The 18,259-nt window shown below is 44.3% G+C and overlaps 1 protein-coding gene across 1 annotated transcript; it reads left to right on the plus strand.

The window, feature by feature from the left end:
• The first annotated feature begins 1,819 nt into the window (after positions 1 to 1,819).
• Positions 1,820 to 16,933, plus strand: LOC118222473 (zinc finger protein ubi-d4-like). The gene is made up of 11 exons (XM_035408095.1): positions 1,820 to 1,965; positions 3,389 to 3,549; positions 3,927 to 4,034; positions 4,562 to 4,743; positions 5,170 to 5,262; positions 5,682 to 5,766; positions 9,784 to 9,921; positions 10,768 to 10,899; positions 12,114 to 12,226; positions 13,540 to 13,621; positions 14,042 to 16,933. The coding sequence occupies exons 1-11, from the start codon at positions 1,934 to 1,936 to the stop codon at positions 14,122 to 14,124; spliced, it is 1,209 nt and encodes a 402-aa protein (XP_035263986.1). The 5' UTR covers positions 1,820 to 1,933; the 3' UTR covers positions 14,125 to 16,933.
• Positions 16,934 to 18,259: the final 1,326 nt, after the last annotated feature.

An 18,259-nucleotide genomic window follows, 5' to 3' on the forward strand; every position in this document is an offset into this window, starting at 1 on the left:
CATCAATGTTAGTCTCGTTTATTAGACTCCACCGTAAGATACTCTGATTGGCTAGAGTCAATGAGTAATCTAAAGTACAGAACATCTCCACTTCTTATTGAACTCAAGAAGCCTTGTCTGGGTATACTACCCACAAAAGACACTGCAACACTTTGCACTCGCCAAAATCAACATAGAGGCAGATGTGAGCACATTGGATTAATATAATTAGGCATTTCAAATTAAGAGAAAACATGGGTAATTTTTTACATTATGATACCCACAAACATCATAATGTGAAACAATTGTTTCGTAATGTGCCCATGAGGGCAACAAATCTGTTTGTTTTGGTGAAAGTCATAATATCTGCCTCCAACACAATGTTGAACCAGTTTCAGTTTTAATGATTTTTTAAGGAAACAAGATCCCCACTTCCATTTTAACTGGTGCCAGAGATGCAAGCTGTGTGCTTATAGTAATCCTCTGTCTAACATAAAACATGCTGCTGAAGGAAGGGGAGTTCTCATCAAAGAATAGTGTTCTTCTTAAATGTACAGCACTCTTTTTTTCAATTATCGTAACTGAATGCGTTTGATGCAGAGCTACACTGTTATTGTGCTGTTGCCGTTTACCTCTGGCATTCCCTTTTTCCTCAGTATCTAGAATAAGTGTAGAACTAGCATATGAAATTACATGAGAAGGTATGAGCACTGTAAATCACCCTGTATCATAAAGTGGCAGAATACCTGTCGCCTACGGAAGCCTATATTATTCTCAATAGTAGGTTTGATATGTATGAAAAATGCATTAGCAATCTATATTCTCAACTTCTCCACTTGATTTAAGCTAATTTAAAAGCACTATCATTCTAAAAAAAACTGAAAACTGAACTGTGAACTTAAACTAACTGTAGTCTAGATTATTTATATCAATGACTCCCACACATGTTGCGCAAGCAATAAAAATCACCTATTTATACATCCTATAACATTTGCCTGATTTAACGTTCAAATTTAAGGACACAGCACTTTTAGATTGAATTGGGGGTGTTGTGTTTGATCTTTGACACAATGTTCAAAACCTAGTTAACACTGCTATCTGCTGGATTGCTCTGGGAAATGCTTTATTAAAATAGTAACTGAGTTAGCCTCAAGAGCCCAGTTTATTTGGGGACTTCCCATATCCAGGACAACTTCTAGAGTGGTAGAGGACACAGTTTAGTAGAATCTTTAAAATACTGTAAGTTCAAAAAGTACAGCACCTCTACTTACCGGTTGATTAGTAGTGATACTTTTAATAACCAAGCAATAGGCCCATATCAAAATCAATCTGGAAGTAAAAAGTATATGAAATTACAGGTCGTCTTCATGTAAGGATGTCAGGGTAGATCCACGTTTGACTCATTATTGTACTTTCAGGGTACAGTAGGAAATTTGTTCACTAAGAAAATGTAGCCTACCAAAAATGTGTATTTCTGGAGTAACCTGATATCATCAGTGGTAGGCTAAATTATTTTGTTTATACAAAGACAAAAAGGATAGAATTTTGTTCTTCCAGGCTGCCAGCTGTGACAAGTAGTCCAAGTATTGTTTAAATAAAGTATTAATAAAAATACACATTTTAAGTAGGACTAGCAACTGCATTTTGGCAAAGGATTTAGTTGATTCATCAATCACGTACAAATGAGTTCGAGATTAATCAACAACAGTCATTTTACTCTTGAAGTCACAAATCCATAATTTTGAAATGAAAATGAAAAACTAGCAAAACTGGGAAACAACTACTGAAATGTGCGGTCGACTGCTGAGACTGATCCATGCCCGCAATGAAAATGAACGACAAGCGAACATCGCTACCTGCTTGATTCGTTTCGCCAAAGCAATAGCTCAGCAGTACTTTGACGACTGCGCACAAACACGAGGAAATCTCCCGTTTAATACATACTCGAGCGAAGATGGCGGCTGTTGTGGAGAATGTAGTCAAAGTGTGAGTGCTTATTTATTAAAATATTTCTGCTGGTTTTGATTTTGTTGCGCAGTTGATGTGTGAAATGAGGTCCGTTTTGATACAGTTTTGTGTATTGAATAAACGATTGCGTGAAGCCATTGCGGAGCCAAAAGTCCAGTCGGTAAAGGGAATCTTAGCAAACAAGCTAGCTAGCTTGTTAGCTATCACCAAATAAGCTCAGCCATTCATTGTTCAATAACCGCTCAAACTTTAGCCAGCTATCACAAGCTAAATGTCACAAGATAGCCAATGTTAGCAGCTCTAATAAAATAAGCAGGAAGTCACAAACTTAACGTTAGCTAGGTAGCTACTTAATACAGCCAGTGAGCATTAATGTGCGGCAGCGTTGATTTCCTAGGTAGTCAATTAGTAGTAGCTAGCTGACTGGATTTGCCCGGGAGCGTTCAAATTGCAGATGTTGGCTAGGTAGCTAACGTTAGGAGTGCTAAAATACAGCAAACTTACCTTAACTGTATAGTTAACCTTGGCTAAGGTAGTAGGTAACATTAGTCATCAGCTTGTTGTAGCTAATGACCATTAACGCTTGATAACTTGCTGGTTATTTTGGTTTGTTCCCCATTTTGTAGCCACCTCTCCATCTTTAGCATATAACATTAGCTCAGTTAGCTTATGTTATCTCTTGAACCAGAAAGTCAGCTAGCTGGCTAACTTAGCTAATTACTTGCTCGCTTGGCATTTTGTAGGTTGGTGGCCCCTATTCCGCGGAAGTTCATCGCTACACGAAATTGTGCTGGACCTAGCTGCATTGTAACGTTTGTCTAGCTAGATAACCTTCTATTTTTCTCTGCTAGAAAAATAGTCTACGAAAAAAGTACATCAACAGCATTATAACGTTTGCTACAACCGTCTTTCAGTTTGCTCTGCTCGCTTTTAAAACATCTTTTTATGTTCTATAAACTGTATTGTATAAACATGAGAAGATAATCGTGGCTGTTTTTGAGCTACAGCCCGATTAATATGGTTGTGGTTGTGGTGATGTAGGGGGTCAGATAATGGCAACAACAAAAGGAAACTCAATAGGAGAACTTAAAATGGTTCCCCCTTTGCCAACCAGATAAGTTACCTCTTAGGAAACACATGTAGCCATACAAGAGATATTGGATAAATGTAATATAAATATTTTCAATTTATTTTTCAATAATTTTGTTATTTTTTGCTGCATAAGAATTGTGTTAAAATTAAACCACACTGTCGTTTGCATTATCTGATTCCCCCCACTCCACCCTTTCCAAATAAAATGGGCAAACGTAAGCCAAAGTTAAGATCCACTGCTGGATCCATACTGGCTCGGCTCACTGTATCGTATGCCAGTCGCTCTGTGTAGTGATGATTTGCACTGTGAGTATTTTGTATACTCACACTCCCTGTCCATCATGCTCAGCCTAGGGGAGCAGTACTATAAGGATGCCATGGAGCAGTGCCATAATTACAATGCGCGTCTCTGTGCTGAAAGAAGCGTCCACATGCCATTCCTGGACTCACAGACTGGAGTGGCCCAAAGCAACTGCTACATCTGGATGGAGAAGAGACACAGAGGTCCAGGTTAGGAACCTTTTTTTTTTTTCATTTGCTATGTAAATACACATGTATGAAGAGTCTATTTTTATATCGGTATAAAAAGTGCTGTAATGTCTACAAGGTGAAACCTGAATGTATACAAATACCATTTAATAAAAGCTGAAAATCTGCGCTAACCATATCTGAATTGTTTGATTACAACTGTAAAATTGTGGAGTACAGAGCCAAATGAAAAAAAAAAAAACTATGTATTTGCCCCAAACATACTGCAGCTGACTGCGAGAAACAGAAGCGTGATGTGAGAGTTTGGAAAGGTGGTTTAATCTAACTCCTGAATGTGTCTTTGGTTCTTCCCTTTTTCTCTCTGTCTCTCTGTGCGCTCTCTCGCTCCCTGCTTGCAGGGGTTGCTCCAGGGCAGCTGTATACCTACCCTGCTCGTCGCTGGAGGAAGAAACGACGGGCGCATCCTCCAGAGGACCCCCGCCTTGCCTTCCCTCCCCTCAAATCAGGTCCTGCGCACCTCCCCTCACGTAGCAAACCTTGCTATAGCTGGGGTTATACGTGGAGAAATTTCACGATGCTTAGAGGTCTTGGAATTCTTTTGTTCAAGGCTCTTTGCTAACATGTGCTCCTGAGTTGAAAAATTTAGGTGCACACTAATGCAATTAGTGAGTGTTATCCTATATTTTTTTTCCAAGTAGCACACATCAGATCTCTGGAGCACATGCTCCTAAAATTGGAGCACTGTAGAGCTCTGTTGTTTGTATGAAAATCCAGGGCAGTGATAAACAACCTTGTTCCTGGAGATCTACCATCCTGTAGGTTTTCACTCCAGCCCTTACAAAGCACACCCCATTAAACAGCTAGAGATCTTGTTGAGCTGCTCATTTGTAGAGGCTGGTAGATCTCCAGGAACAGGGTTGGTTACCACTGGTCTGGGGGAAAGGGCTAAAACTTATCCAGGTTAATGTAGCTGGAGCCCTGAATCCTGGGTCAGTTTGGGAGTCCAGCGTCTGATGTCCGTTGTCTCCCGCAGAGGTGGAGCTGGCGCTGAAGAAGGACGTGCTGCCCCCTGCGGACGGCAGCAGCCTGGAGGCCCTGCTGAAGGCCGAGCCCCAGGAGAAGCGGGGCACCCCGGAGCTGCGGGGGCCCGAGGAGGAGCCCAGCGTGCCAGAGTTCACCGCCGGAACCCACAACTCGTCCACCCGCCTTAGGAAGGTACGGGGCCGCTGTGTCACTCAAGGGGTTGTCATGGAGATAAGGGGAAACACCCTCTCCTGCTGCTAAACCCCCTCTCCTATACCATTATTATTGGTCCTCCTTGCACAGAAGGCATTGGCTTTGTCTGTGTTATGTCTTTGATTGCAGTTGTCTGTTCTGTTCATCTTGAAAGATCGGTATTCCATGGTATTCAGTTCTAACAAGGTTGGGGAGGGTCCGGGGTGGTGTATTTTAAAAGGTAGCTTGTTGTGCATGTGTAAAGTGTGTATCGGTCCGGTATTTCGGAGTTTCCTTTGTGTGCAATCTCATTCATTAGAGTCTGAGGTTGTTGGATGAAGCTGGCTACTATGAATCTAGAATTAGTTTAAGCAAACATAGTCAGTTGTGCCAACCCAAATGCTCTCCCTCCACTTACTTGCACAGAGAGTCCTGGAGCCTGATGACTTCCTGGACGACCTGGACGATGAAGACTACGAGGAAGATACCCCCAAGAGACGAGGGAAAGGGAAGGGAAAGGTGAGCTGCTCTGCAGAGCGCAAAGTGCTCTCCTTCTCAGGACTGGGTGCTTCAGAGAGCACCAGTAACAGCCCAAAAGGCTCTTTCACACTGTTCAAGTGCTGAAGGCCCTTTCACACACTGTTCCAGTGCTGGGCTCCCATACAAGGTGACCCAAGCACCTGGTTTGCATCCCTTTGAATGTGGATTGACATTGACGGGTCTATGCCTTTAATAAAGGCCCTTAATTAAGCCACACGCTTAAGTCTTTAAGTTACAACATTGAACACGTTTTTTACGCTCAAGGTGTAATGCGCATTTCACTCAGGAAAACGTGACAAGTCAGGATGTGCTGGATCGGGGCGGCTGTTAGCGTCTGGGGCTGTTAGAGCCCGGTAAAAAGGCGCACAGTGATGGAGTGCTGCTGCTGTTGCCTGCAGGGCCGTGGGGTGAGTAGCAGCCGGAAGAAGATGGACGCTGCCGCGGCCGCCCTGGAGGACAGGGACAAGCCTTACGCCTGCGACAGTGAGTGCTCACGTCCCTATTTTACACTTTGGGCCAGGGGTGTCCAGTCTTACCTGAATAGGGCCAGTGTGGGTGCAGGTTTTTGTTTTAGACCAGCACCAAGACACCAGATTCAACTGATTAACTAATCATGGACTTCAATCAAGACCTCAATAAGTGACATGGTGCTGGACTAGAACCAAAACCTGAACCCACACCGGCCCCTTTGAAAAAGGGACACCCCTGCTTTGGGCAGTTAGCATGCTCTCATCCAGAGCCACTTGTGCAGTTTACAAACTTTCTATACACAGTCTGTACAGCTGGATATTTTACTGAAGCCATTCAGGTTAAGTATCTTTCTCAAGGCTAAAATGGCAGTGGGAACCAGGTAATTTAACCTGCAGTCTTGGATTTGCAAGACAGTCTGCTGCAGTCTGTTATACTACACTGCCACCGTGGGGTATTGGGAACAGTAGTATGGGCAGGCATGGGTTTCCCTGGGCCTCTATTCATCTATAGGAAGCAAGCAAGGCTTCAGTTTATCAAAGCCCAGGACCGTGTGTGAAAACCAGAGTCGTGTGCCTCAGTGATGTCTGTGTATGCTGGTTCTGAGGTGACGGGTTGAGGAAATTGTCCTCTGAAACATTTGTGAAAGTTCATTAGTCTTACGTAAGATTGTCACATATTCCCATATAAGGGATATGCCCGAATGGATTTCCATATCCTTCGCTAAATCGTATTGAGATGGAAAAGATACGAATGTCTTAAAATGCACAGAATTAATGAAGCTGCGTTGAGCTCACTGATGATGTTGGTGACAGCTCAGGAGGTTGGATCTCATCCTGATTTCTATGGTGCGAGGCACTCTTTATCCCTAATTAACCACAGTGGAGTGTGAAGCAGGCAGTGAGCCATTTCAGCTTGCTTGCCCTAGATGCATCCCTGACAAGGATGAGTCACCGGATTCTTCATTAAAAGCATCGTTCATCCGTCTGTTGGCTTTTAAAAAGAAGGGGTAACTTCTACAGCTGACTAGGTGTATTGGCAATATGGCTGCCTAACCTGTGGTCTTCTTTTTGGGGGCAACTTTGTGAAGTTTTTACATGACTGTTTCCCTTGAAGCCAGCAAACAATTTCATTAACTACTAGACTTGATCTGAAAACAAACCTCTTCCAATCAAAGTGACACATCCTACAGTTTTTTATAATATAACCTTGTCAATGTGAAGATGTCTCTGTACACTTCTCATGTGATAAATCTGCAAATGTATACATGCACTGTGTCAGTTTCCCCTCCCATTTCAATAATTTAACGTTTATAACGTGAAATAACCTGTGCTTTTTAAAAATGATTTCTGGTTGCATTTGCACTGGTGTTTTCAGAATGCTCAGATTGCTTCTGCCCCTAAGCACCCACAGATACTGATGCCACACATGACCACCCTGTGACAGACTGGTCTAATCTGGATATCACCGGGGCCTCTAGGCCTGCAGACACACCCGGGTAGATGAGCTTCTATAGGGTGAATCTGCAGCTCCAGGACAAAGGCCCTGGTGTCTTCTGTTAATATCTCTTTGATCCTCACTGGTCAGCTTGCAGCCTTGTGTTCTGTTTGAGCTCTGGAGCCGGGTGCAGTGTAAAGTTCAGTGAGTGTTCCAGCACGGCAGCCTGTGGAGCGGGTACCGCTGGCCCCGCTGGATGTATTTTTTGATGAGCTGAAATAGAATATGAGCGCTGGTCAGTTATTATCTGTTTATTGGCGTTTCCTTGGCTGAGCAGTGCTGTAAAGGTCATGGTCTTTTCTTCAGCATTGAAACCCTTCTTGTGATGAACAGGCTTTTACCCCATACAGGCCTTACAGGGAGTCACTAAAGTCAATCCTGTTACGCAGGAGTTTGTACTATGCCTATTACTGTACCTGAATCAGACTTTAACTGATTTTAGGTCTGATTTGTAGGTCTGTGCTCATAATGTTTTTGCCTGAGGGGATCAGAAATAAGAGATGGGCTTATTCTAGTGTTTGCCACTATGTTCCAGTTCATTTTCTAACCTTCTGAATAAAAATTCTTTGGTGCAGATCACGATTGTTGACTCCTCAGCTGGGAATTGAATTTTGCCGCAGGCTGCAAAAGTGGTGCTTTGACCAGGCTGGATGGTTTCTGAGCGTTTCAGAGCCACCGATGGGGGGGGGGATCTTGAAATTTTTTTTCTTCTCTCTGCTCTCTTTCCCTTTCTCTTTCAGACGCTCGCAAACAAAAGCATATTTCTAAATCTTCCGAAGGAGGTATATGTCCCGCCCCGGTTTACGCTGATGGCCTGAGGGTGCTGTGGTCCTGCCTGTGTGCGCGTGCACTAACACACAAAATGCTTTCGTAGTCGGAGGCTTCAGTCGTTAGAGTAGCTTTTATATGACCCTTACAAGTAGTGATGTACTGTCCTGTGGGTCGATCCAACGCATTCCTTCCCCCCCGTCTGATGACTTTCACGTTTAAATTTGTATTTGATATGTGCTGTTTGGTATTGTAGGGACAACTTTTCTGTTGTCCCTACGGTATGTTTATCATCGTTTGCATTCATGGAAGCAGGTTATGCGAATGCAGTCTTGTGTCTTGGCAAAGGGACGACTGGCACAGTCGCGCTGATGATGTAAGCGTGAATCCGTTGGGGCGCTTCGGTGAGTCACTGAGGTTCACTTGGTGAAGAACGCTCCTGTTGTTAGAGAGGTGGGATGGAAGGAAAGAAAGATCATTGCAGCGCACATGGAATCTTATGTCATCTTGGCCTGCTTCAGTGTGTTAGGAGACTCCCATAGAGCAGTATGCATTTTTCACACATTGTCTATGCAGAGCACCTTTGTTACAAGTGTGCCACAGACATAAACTTGCCGAAGTCCCTGTAACTCGTCCCCTCCCACTACACCATCCCCAGTCCCTCATTAGGACTCCCAAGGCTGAGCACCAGCTGTTAAGCATCAGTTAGACTGGAGTATTTACTGCATGTTTTTCAGACAGCCTTTAGAGACACACTGCTCTGAATTGCTTAGCACCATTAATTTATTTTACTGACTTGTTGGAAGCCCCAACCCATATTTCAGATTGTTCAAAAAAAAAAAAAAAAAATGTATGCATGCTGTTAAATCGTATCCAGATATTTATACGCAGATATCAGGAAAAAAAAATTCTGATGAACAAGAAAGTAGTGGTGTGGTGCTCTGTAAAGAGTTTGTGTTGTAGCTGTTCCCACACACTCTCATAGCTGCCTTCACTAGGCTTTCCACATGCTGTGGCTTATAAGCACATATTGAATGTGAATGTCAAATTGTACGATATGATAGTGGGCTTGTTATTTGGTCGGCCTGGTTGTTTTAGTGCTTTTCCTTTCTCCTTTTGCATTCTGGCTTTAAAATAGGGTGCCATAATTTGTTGGTACATCTTTTCCATTTTTTCCCCAGATGTAGTCCTTTATTATCACAGTTCCTCTTTCTCTTGTGGAACTGTGATATTATTTTTCCAGAACGATTGTGTGCTTCTTCGCTCACTGCACAGGTTAACTCATGAACCAATCTCCAGTTAAGTAGCAAGTTCTCAGTGGGATCCTGGGCTTGGTCCTGATGTATGCTGTGTTCTGCCCTGAACAATCCACTTGCCTGTGCTGCTGTGCTGACTGGCATGCTTCCTGAGCGACGTCAAACAACCCACCTACTATGTGAAACTAATCGCGCACCTCCAGTGTGTATTATTAATAATGGGAATTGTTAAGTTCACTACTGCACAAAAGCTGTTGCTGAGACAGGACTGTTATTTCAAGGCTATAATTTTCTGCTCTTTTCTTACATTTAAAACATAAAAGCCCTGTTACAGTGAATACATTTCTGTGTCACGTGTTTATGGAATGGGCTTGCTGTGCTTCTGATTCTGGGTGGAGTTCTGGTGCTTTCTTGCTTGGTTTGAGAGAGAGAGAGAGCGAGAGCGAGAGAGAGCGAGCGAGCCGCCAGTCCTCCTCCGCCTCCTAACCGATGCGCTTCGTTTTTCGCCCAGTCTGCGGGAAGCGCTACAAGAACCGCCCGGGCCTCAGCTACCACTACGCGCACTCCCACCTGGCGGAGGAGGAGGGCGAGGACAAGGAGGAGGCGGAGCTGCACACCCCCGTCCCGCACCACCCGGAGGAGCACAAGAGTGAGTCCCGACGCCCCCCCGCCCCCCCCCCCGCCCGCGGAGCTTTTGGCACGCGGCGTTCGGTTTCGTACACGCCGTTCTTTTCCTGACCCAGCCGGGCCCTCCTGGCCGCTGATTGCGTTGCTAGGCACCACTGAAAGAGCTGCTTAGGTTTTTCTGCTGATATTATTATTCGGCGGCTGATCGCTAGCCTGACTCCTTCATTAGTCTAGATTTGATTGGACCGAGCTATTCGGGGATAATGGCTTGTTCGCGCTCAGCGCTGAAGTGCCTTACAGCGAATGCTAATGCTAGTTCTGTTCTCGTACTGACCTGCTTTTTTACTCAGCAGGTCGTCTTGGGGTGCATTTTACCCCCCCCCCCCCCCCTTTCAGTAGACCCAGGGCCAGGTGTGTTTTAGACGCTATGTGTGCTTTTGTTTGGCACCTTGTTCGATCACCTTGGGTCCACCTATAGCTGCTCTCTCCATTTAAGGGCCTTCAGAAGCATGAGAGGCGATTCTGTCTGGATGTCAGGGTGCTGTGCACTGCATTAAATAACGTCCTTCATGAAAGGACCAATCCTGTCAGCATTAAAGCAGTAAATAACGGCTTGACAGGTATTCAATTGATTAGTCATCTAGAATTAGTTTAGATATTGACTTGTGTTTGTTTTATGCTTCTGTAATGTCTCTCTTAGACCTTCAGTGAAGTGTATGTAAGCTGTGATTGTTGCTGTACATAATTTCTATTGTGTGGTCGACGATAATTGGGGGGAAAAAATGATCCCAAATTTTGGCCTGTCGGTCTCATGTAAAAGCATGCTGCAGTTTTCAGTGTTCCCTGTTTCCATTTGTATCCCAATCAGCCCCCAAGAAAGGACCAGACGGCCTGGCCCTTCCCAACAATTACTGTGACTTCTGCCTGGGCGACTCCAAGATCAACCACAAGACGGGCCAGTCGGAGGGGCTGGTGTCCTGCTCGGACTGCGGCCGCTCGGGTAAGCGCCCCGGGGGCCTGCTGATGTTCCCCTGCCCTTTTCTGGAGCTCCAGCTGATGTCACACGCCATTTGGGATAATCATGACTTTTAAGGGATATGTTATAAGGGAGTGCTATAAATACCAGGTCCCAAGTGGCTCAATCAGCGAGTGCAGCCTTGTTACAGAGACAGAAACAAGCTGGCAGACTGAGAATGGAGAATATTAATTCATTTTGGGGTGTACCAATTTGTCGTTGGAAAATATGTGGTTTATAGAGACAGAAACAAGCTGAGAATGGAGAATATTAGTACAGCTCGGGGTGTACCAATTTGTTGTTGGAAAAAATATGTGCTTTTGAGAAGTATTTTTGTGAAGGCTTTTTTAAAAAGGTTGAAATGTATAGACAGATTAGAATTTGAGGTTCAAAGTTTTGTTGCAATCAGTCTTTTGGGGGGATGAAAAGGGATGGTAGGATGGTCTCAGAAGGTGCCGGATCTAATGGAAGTGTTGGAAAGCTTTCAGCCCTGAATTTACATGCATGATCTTGCAGGGCTGAATAGGGATTGAATTAGATTCAGTGAATTATGAAATTTTTTTCAGCCTTGGTGGAAGTAATGGGAAGCGCTTGATTGGACAGAAATTGGATATTATTTTTGCCAAATTAAAAAAAGCTTAATCTTCCTATCCGAGCAGAGTGAAATAGCAGGTAGATTAGAGGCTATTCTCCTGGGGTTTATGAGAGCCCATGTTCTATTCCTGACAGGGAACTTGCCCAGCTGTGTGGTGAGAGCATGCATAGGTTTGAGTGTCTGATTGTATTGAAAGAAGTACTGTATCTTATCATAGTTAGGAGAAAAAATGTTTGTTTTTTTTAACTTTCTATTATTAGTAATTTTAGTTTAATAGATAATTATGTCTACAATCGTGTTTGTCTGGCCACCTCAGTCTCATCATCTGACATGCCAGTTCTGTCCAGCTGGCGAGCTATTTAGCAAAATAGCTCTATGATAGCTCGGTATATAAGCTAGTGAGCTGCTTATAGCTATTAAGCTTACAGCTTGCTGTTTTGTAAGCTAACTGATGGCTAGTTAACTGCTAGCGAATCCTAAAGTGCACGCACCTGCTTGACAGTGTAGTCTTTCCCCCCGATTTAAGGATCTTGGTGCGGTAAATAAAAAAACCCTAAATTTCCTTGTTTTCACTCACCCCCTCCCCCTCCCCCTCCCCCCGCAGGTCACCCGTCCTGCCTGCAGTTCACTCCGGTCATGATGGCGGCGGTGAAGACGTACCGCTGGCAGTGCATCGAGTGCAAGTGCTGTAACATCTGTGGCACCTCTGAGAATGACGTAAGCACCCCCCACCCCCCGATTCACCTCACGCTCTCAGTGTAGCGCTCATGTGCACTGGAGTGCAGCTTCAAGTCACCTTCTGTCCAGTGAGGGGATATGTGGGGGTCTGCTAAATTAACTTAATGTGCGCTGGAGCAAAAGGTGAACGGCTTCTGCCTTCGAGTGAAACTGAAGCCACGTTTCTCGGGCTTGTTGTTCTGCCGGAGTGAAAAGCCAAGCGGCGGACGAAGAGCTCGCTGTTCCTGTACGAACGGTCGGCCACGTCGGTCGACCGAGGTGCTTTTGAACGATGTTGGTTTAACGCGTTTGAAGAGCCTCCCTGTGGCTGGTGGGAAAGGTGCCCTACAGGACTAGTTTGGGCCCCAGAGGCAGAATGAACACATCAAAGCGCAGCTCATCTCAACCTTGCCCCCGCCGCGTCGGGCCTGTGATTGGACGGCTGCTAGCGAGGTCCTCGGTGCGTTGTTAAACCGTCTGTGAGCTGTGAGATGAGCGTGTGGAAATGCCCTGGACTGCGCTGGCGATGAGCGTGCGTCAGCGTCTCCAGCCTGTGGTTCGGTGCTAATAGTCAAACCGAGCGTGGCCGTTTACGCTTCAACACGCGTGCACAGAATGCAAATGACGAAGAGGACCACAAAGCGGTAGCTGCCGTTATTTCATATTGAAAAGGGTGGAACAGCCTTTGCGGGCGGCAATTGAAGCATTAAATATAAGACATGACAACACCTGCTGAATCAATTCACTGCCGTCCCTGTTAATAGAAATGACTATTAGTGAGTGTTCTTTGTAGCAGGAAAAGTTGTGCTTAAATATGCATAGCTGTCTGAATTCATTTAGCTAACTTTTGGCAGTTAGTCGGTGAAAAGTAAGATCATTAATCTTGAGGAATGTTCCAGAAAACACACATCCTCCAGCTGAGGTGCATGAGTTTGCAAATTTGCAAGTTTGAGGTATAGATGAAACTGTCAACATGATCAATTGTATTTCAAAAAACAATATTCTTTGTGCCTTACAATGAGTTGAGTGCCATACCGTTGAGTGACAGCTGTTCAAAATATTTGAATATGAGACTGTACATTACATTACTTATATTACTACCACAGCAACATAAGTAAGTATAGTAATCAAGTACAGTGAAATGTCCTCTTCAATCTTCGGTGTGTGTGACTAAGTTCAGGTGAGTATGCTCCTAGGAGAAGCGATTGGTGATGGTGTCTTAAGTCTGAATTTTTCCTTATTTAAGTCCATTAACATGTTGTGGGCTTCGCTCTGTGGGTGTAAATGACTGCGTTTGCTGATGTGTGTTGCAGGACCAGCTGCTGTTCTGTGATGACTGTGATCGGGGATACCACATGTACTGCCTCAGCCCTCCCATGTCCGAGCCGCCCGAAGGTACGGTCATCATGAGCAGCTGTGTTAACAGGCCTGGAAATTCCACGAAACACGGAACGCAATTTCCTCTCTGCCTCTCTCACCCCTCCCCCCATCCCCCACCCCCCCACGACCCGCTCTATCAGAGTAATTGGTGATGCGGCATATGTGCGGCTTCAGATTGTCAGTGTTGCCGTGCAACCGGGGTCTTTATCGTGAATCATCAGTTTCTCTCGGCCTGTCTGTTTTTGCGCATGGCTGCTTGTGCCTTGTTTCACATAACGTATTCTACAGTAGTGTTCATTACCTGCTGCGGGGTATGGCTTTAGGTAACTGTTTTTGCAGTTGGAGAGCGTGAGCTTGAGATTTACAGCAGAACTAAACCTTTGTGTTTGTATGTACCCTAAGACCCCACTTCTGTCCTTGTTTTTGACCATTCAGGAAGCTGGAGTTGTCACCTGTGTTTGGATCTGTTGAAAGACAAGGCCTCCATATACCAGAACCAGAACGCCCCTCCCTCCTGATGAGTCCCCCCCGCGCTCCCGTCCGTCAAAGCCCTGAGACCACTCCCCTTCAGACCTCTCACCGGTGAGGGAGGGGGGCAGGAGGCCCCCCCACAGAGAGAAGTCCCTCTTTTCCCATCCTGGAACAGGACGTGCACCCGGGCACCTCCCAAACTCAACAGCCCTCAACTTCTTCCCCCCCCCCCCCCCCCCCCCCTCACAAATCCTGTTAAGGGTTTATTGCTTACTGTGACTCTTTGTGTTCCTCAGAACGTTCCGGAAAACTTGTTCCGTCAATATTCGGTTTGTATAAGTGGTTCTGTTATGTAGGTATATGTCTGTTTTGAGGACATGAAACTGAAGGTCCCCGGATGGCATACTTTTCCATGCAGTATTTCTTCTCTCTTACACTATTTATCAGAAGAAAGCCGAGTAATGCAATTTTCATGGCCTCTCTGAGCGGAGCAGATCTCTGTGGCCATGACGAGCCGTCCGGTTTGCACTGCATGGTTTAAAAAAGCTACAGTACTGCGCAGCAGCCGCTTGCCATTTACACGCATCTTTCTTTTCGCTCATCGATAAAGGACATCGTCTGTCGGATTGTCGAGACATCTGTGGTACGTAGAAGGCGATAATAGTCGGAGTCAGTGGGCATGCCAGTGCTTGTTTGTCAAGAAAGCAGTAAATGTTTTGTATATTTATATATTGGTGTGAATAGTTCTAAAAAAAAAAGAAAAAACTATACGAAATGGCAGAAAGCTTGTCAGTTGATGGTCTTGATGGTCCGGGGTTGTCATTAACAGGAAAAGTGGTGAAATATGTGGAATGGTGGCCAAAGTACTGGTCTGATCCAGGTCCACTCGCCACTGCTGCTCTTACAGGACAGGGCTGGTGTTTTAATCATATCAAGAGGTCAGAATTGAGAGCATACAGAATTGAATGGGTGTCCTGTGCTAAGTGAGCTGCTGTTGGGACGGGACGGGTGTCTTATCGCACCAATGCAGGGGTACATAGACGGCCTTTACTCTCAGGCCTGCCCTTGCCTTCCACTGACAGAATTTTTGGGGTTGATTTGGTCCCCTTTTATCTCCCGTGATGTCTGACCCACTTCACGCCCCTCAGAGCTTTTTAGATGGGGGCGTTAAGCCCTGACGCTGGTCTTAAGACCCGGCCAGCGCGGTGGCTCTGTTCCTCTGATCTGAGCACGGTGTGTTCACACCTCCGTCTGCTGCTCTGGTCCAGAGTGTTTACCCTGCGCAAGTGTTCAGCTACCCTGGGCAAGTGCTCAGTTGCCCTGAACAAGTGTTCCACTACCCTGGGCAAGTGTTCAGCCACCCCGAGTATGCGTTCCACTACCCTGGGCAAGTGTTCAGCTCCTCTTTCACTTCACCTGGCACCAGAGGCAGGTTTTCTAAATCCAGGGATGTCAGACTCTACACATTTTGGTAGAGCTAGGGGGAAAACTCCAGGGGGAAAATGCTTTTGCCACAACGGTCTTTATGTTTTATATGTGCTTTTTTATGCATTTTGTTTGCCATATCTTTGTATGAGAATTTAAGTATCACAAATGTTGATTTTCATATTTTATAACTAGGTTGCAATCAGAATCAGTGTTTGTAATTCTAGTTAATACGGTTCCTGCCTGGGGGCAAATATCTTATGATTCCGGCTATTGATTTGACCAAACCAGTTTAGCTTCTGTCCTTCCCCAGTTCAGCGAGTGCTTGCAGTGTGCAGATAGCGAGAACGGCTGCTCTCTGTACATCCAGGGCTGTGTTTGAGAAGCACAGGTTCAGACACGGGAGAATCAAAATGACCGAGGTATGCCACCTCCACAGTACTGCCTGTAGAGGGCGCTGTTGATTCTGTGATCAGCCTGCTTCGTTGGTTTGTACCCGCAGAAGGATTCAGGCTGTCTCCTCATCTGCTGAATGATCCATATCAGTCGTTTATTTTGTTGTCATGACCGTAAAACTTCACGTCTGAGTTCTGTGGTGTTGGCACCGCACAGTTGTTGGCTGAGATGATATTTTCAGTGGCTGGAAGAAATCTATCGGTAGAGATCTAATGCAACTGCACAAATTGTGAAGTCCCTCCTCAGTGTATGGAGGGTTTAATACTTTTTATAGTGACATGCGTCTGTTATTGGACTCTTTATAGCTGGATGCTTTGTAAACTTTTTTTAATTGTCATGTGAATAGTATTTACCATTGTTATATATATAGTGTTATTCTTGCAAATTTCAAATATCAATATTTACAGAGGGAATTGATATTACAATGTAGACGCACAACTGAGAATCACAAAAATCTATAGTAGCTTCAAAGTAAGTTTCCATGGGTGAGGATTCTCACTTAATATTGGTTATAATATTCCCTACCTTTGTCTAGTACTGTAAACTTGTCTTACAGCCATGATGTACCTCAAGTTTATTAACAGTATTTAAAATGGAAAGAAAAAAAAACAGTACTTCAGGCCAATGCTCTGTAATTAGGTGTTTACAATCAAATGCATGTGAACCACACACTGTTTTTAATTTACTCTCAGTTTGTCTATTGTGGGGATGTTAAAAGATTTTGGGATATTTGTAATATCGTTTAGTTAATCATGTTTTATCCATGTCCACTTAACCATTTATACTGAAACTTCAGCATACATTTTTGCATTTTAGAAACATGCTGAGTGTTTTCACATATTTCACACATGTATGTTTTATAGGTTTTTTCTTATTTTGAAGACCTGTATTTGTGTTACCATAGCCTGTCTGTTTATGGTACGTGTACAGTTTTTGTCCTTTTTTAAAGTCAATTAAACTTTGGCACTGATTGTAGCTTTGGTAATTTGTAGCTTTTCTTTTCCCCCACTTTTTTGGGAAGGTTTAATCACACATGAACTAATGAATAATAAAATCAGTCACAATTTCTGCACAGTACCAGGTCTGTGTATCCCATTTTACTGGAGAATCTGGTACTCCAACTGTATCACATTATGAGTGGACTCCTGTCTGATTTCCTCAGTTCAATTTTTCTTTTTCTTTCCACAATCCACAGTCCTGGTTTAGATTTTATTTCCCAAATGCAGGACTTAATCTGCCAGATTTCTACAGCCTTCTGGGTTCAGTTTTAATCTTCTTGGATATCCTTTGTAGATTCCAAAATGAAAAGCCCTGAGTTTTGTATCATCTGCACAGCTGACGTCCTTCCCAGGAAAAGCAGAGGCTGTACCCCATCTATATTACTTTAATTCTCTCATTACTCACACAACCAGATGCACAACTGATTCCCTCTTGCTGTCTGAGGAACAAATGGACCAAAACTTTTTAAGTTTATGTAATGGTATGTTATGTCATTGTGTGTTATAGTCTAGTTAAAAATGTATCCATTAAAATCAAAATGCATAGCTCTTAAAATGTCCTAAAAAGTACCCCGAATAGCGCAGTATATATTAAGTCAGGTGAGAGGAGTTTATGAGCCAGGTCTGGCTCTGTTACTACTGAACTAGATGCCGTTATCTTCTCCTTCATTATTAGTTGCTCTGGAGAAGTGTAATTTCCAGAGTGTCTGCATTTAGTGCAATGGCAAGAGGACCCAAAACCCAATTAAGGCAATGAAGATGCCCAACGCGCTTCAAGCCAGCTAAATAAAAGAGAACTGCACAGATGCTCTGCGGCCAGGACGGTCAAACTAGAGTAAAATAAACTCCCTACCCAGACATTTCACTGCGACTGGCCCAAAATAAGCAACACTTGCGCACACGTTTCTCAGGGCAAAAGACACTGTTTTAATGATCAGGGTGAGACTGATGTTTTGACGTCTTCCTCAGAGTCAAAAAACAAGAGTCACGCACCCTGATCATTAAAACAGTGTCTTTTGCCCTGAGCAATGTGTGCTCCAGTGTTCCTTATTTTGGGCCAGTCCCCATGAAGAGTCCGGGTAAGGAGTTTTTTTTTTTTACCCCAATTAAGACAGGTTTTGCAGGGAAAGAAGGCTATTCATTTTTAAAACCATATGTACCATACCGTAAATACTATAAGCACACGCAAGAACTGACGGATAAAAATACATGTGCATGTTGTTATTCAGACACAGGGTGTTATTCATAACAGTGTTGAGTATTAATAAACGGGGCATAAACAAAAGCTTTTTGCTCTGGCTTT

The sequence above is a fragment of the Anguilla anguilla genome, chromosome 3 (assembly GCF_013347855.1).
Source record: "Anguilla anguilla isolate fAngAng1 chromosome 3, fAngAng1.pri, whole genome shotgun sequence".
Classification (NCBI taxonomy): Eukaryota; Metazoa; Chordata; class Actinopteri; order Anguilliformes; family Anguillidae; genus Anguilla; species Anguilla anguilla.

What these genes read in the sequence shown, in the direction of transcription:
- LOC118222473 (XM_035408095.1), top strand. Translation starts at nt 1,934, where the DNA reads ATGGCGGCTGTTGTGGAGAATGTAGTCAAAGT. An exon ending in GTGGAGAATGTAGTCAAAGT is followed by an intron (nt 1,966 to 3,388) that starts GTGAGTGCTTAT and finishes CATCATGCTCAG; the next exon opens with CCTAGGGGAGCAGTACTATA. An exon ending in GAGGGAAAGGGAAGGGAAAG is followed by an intron (nt 5,263 to 5,681) that starts GTGAGCTGCTCT and finishes TGTTGCCTGCAG; the next exon opens with GGCCGTGGGGTGAGTAGCAG.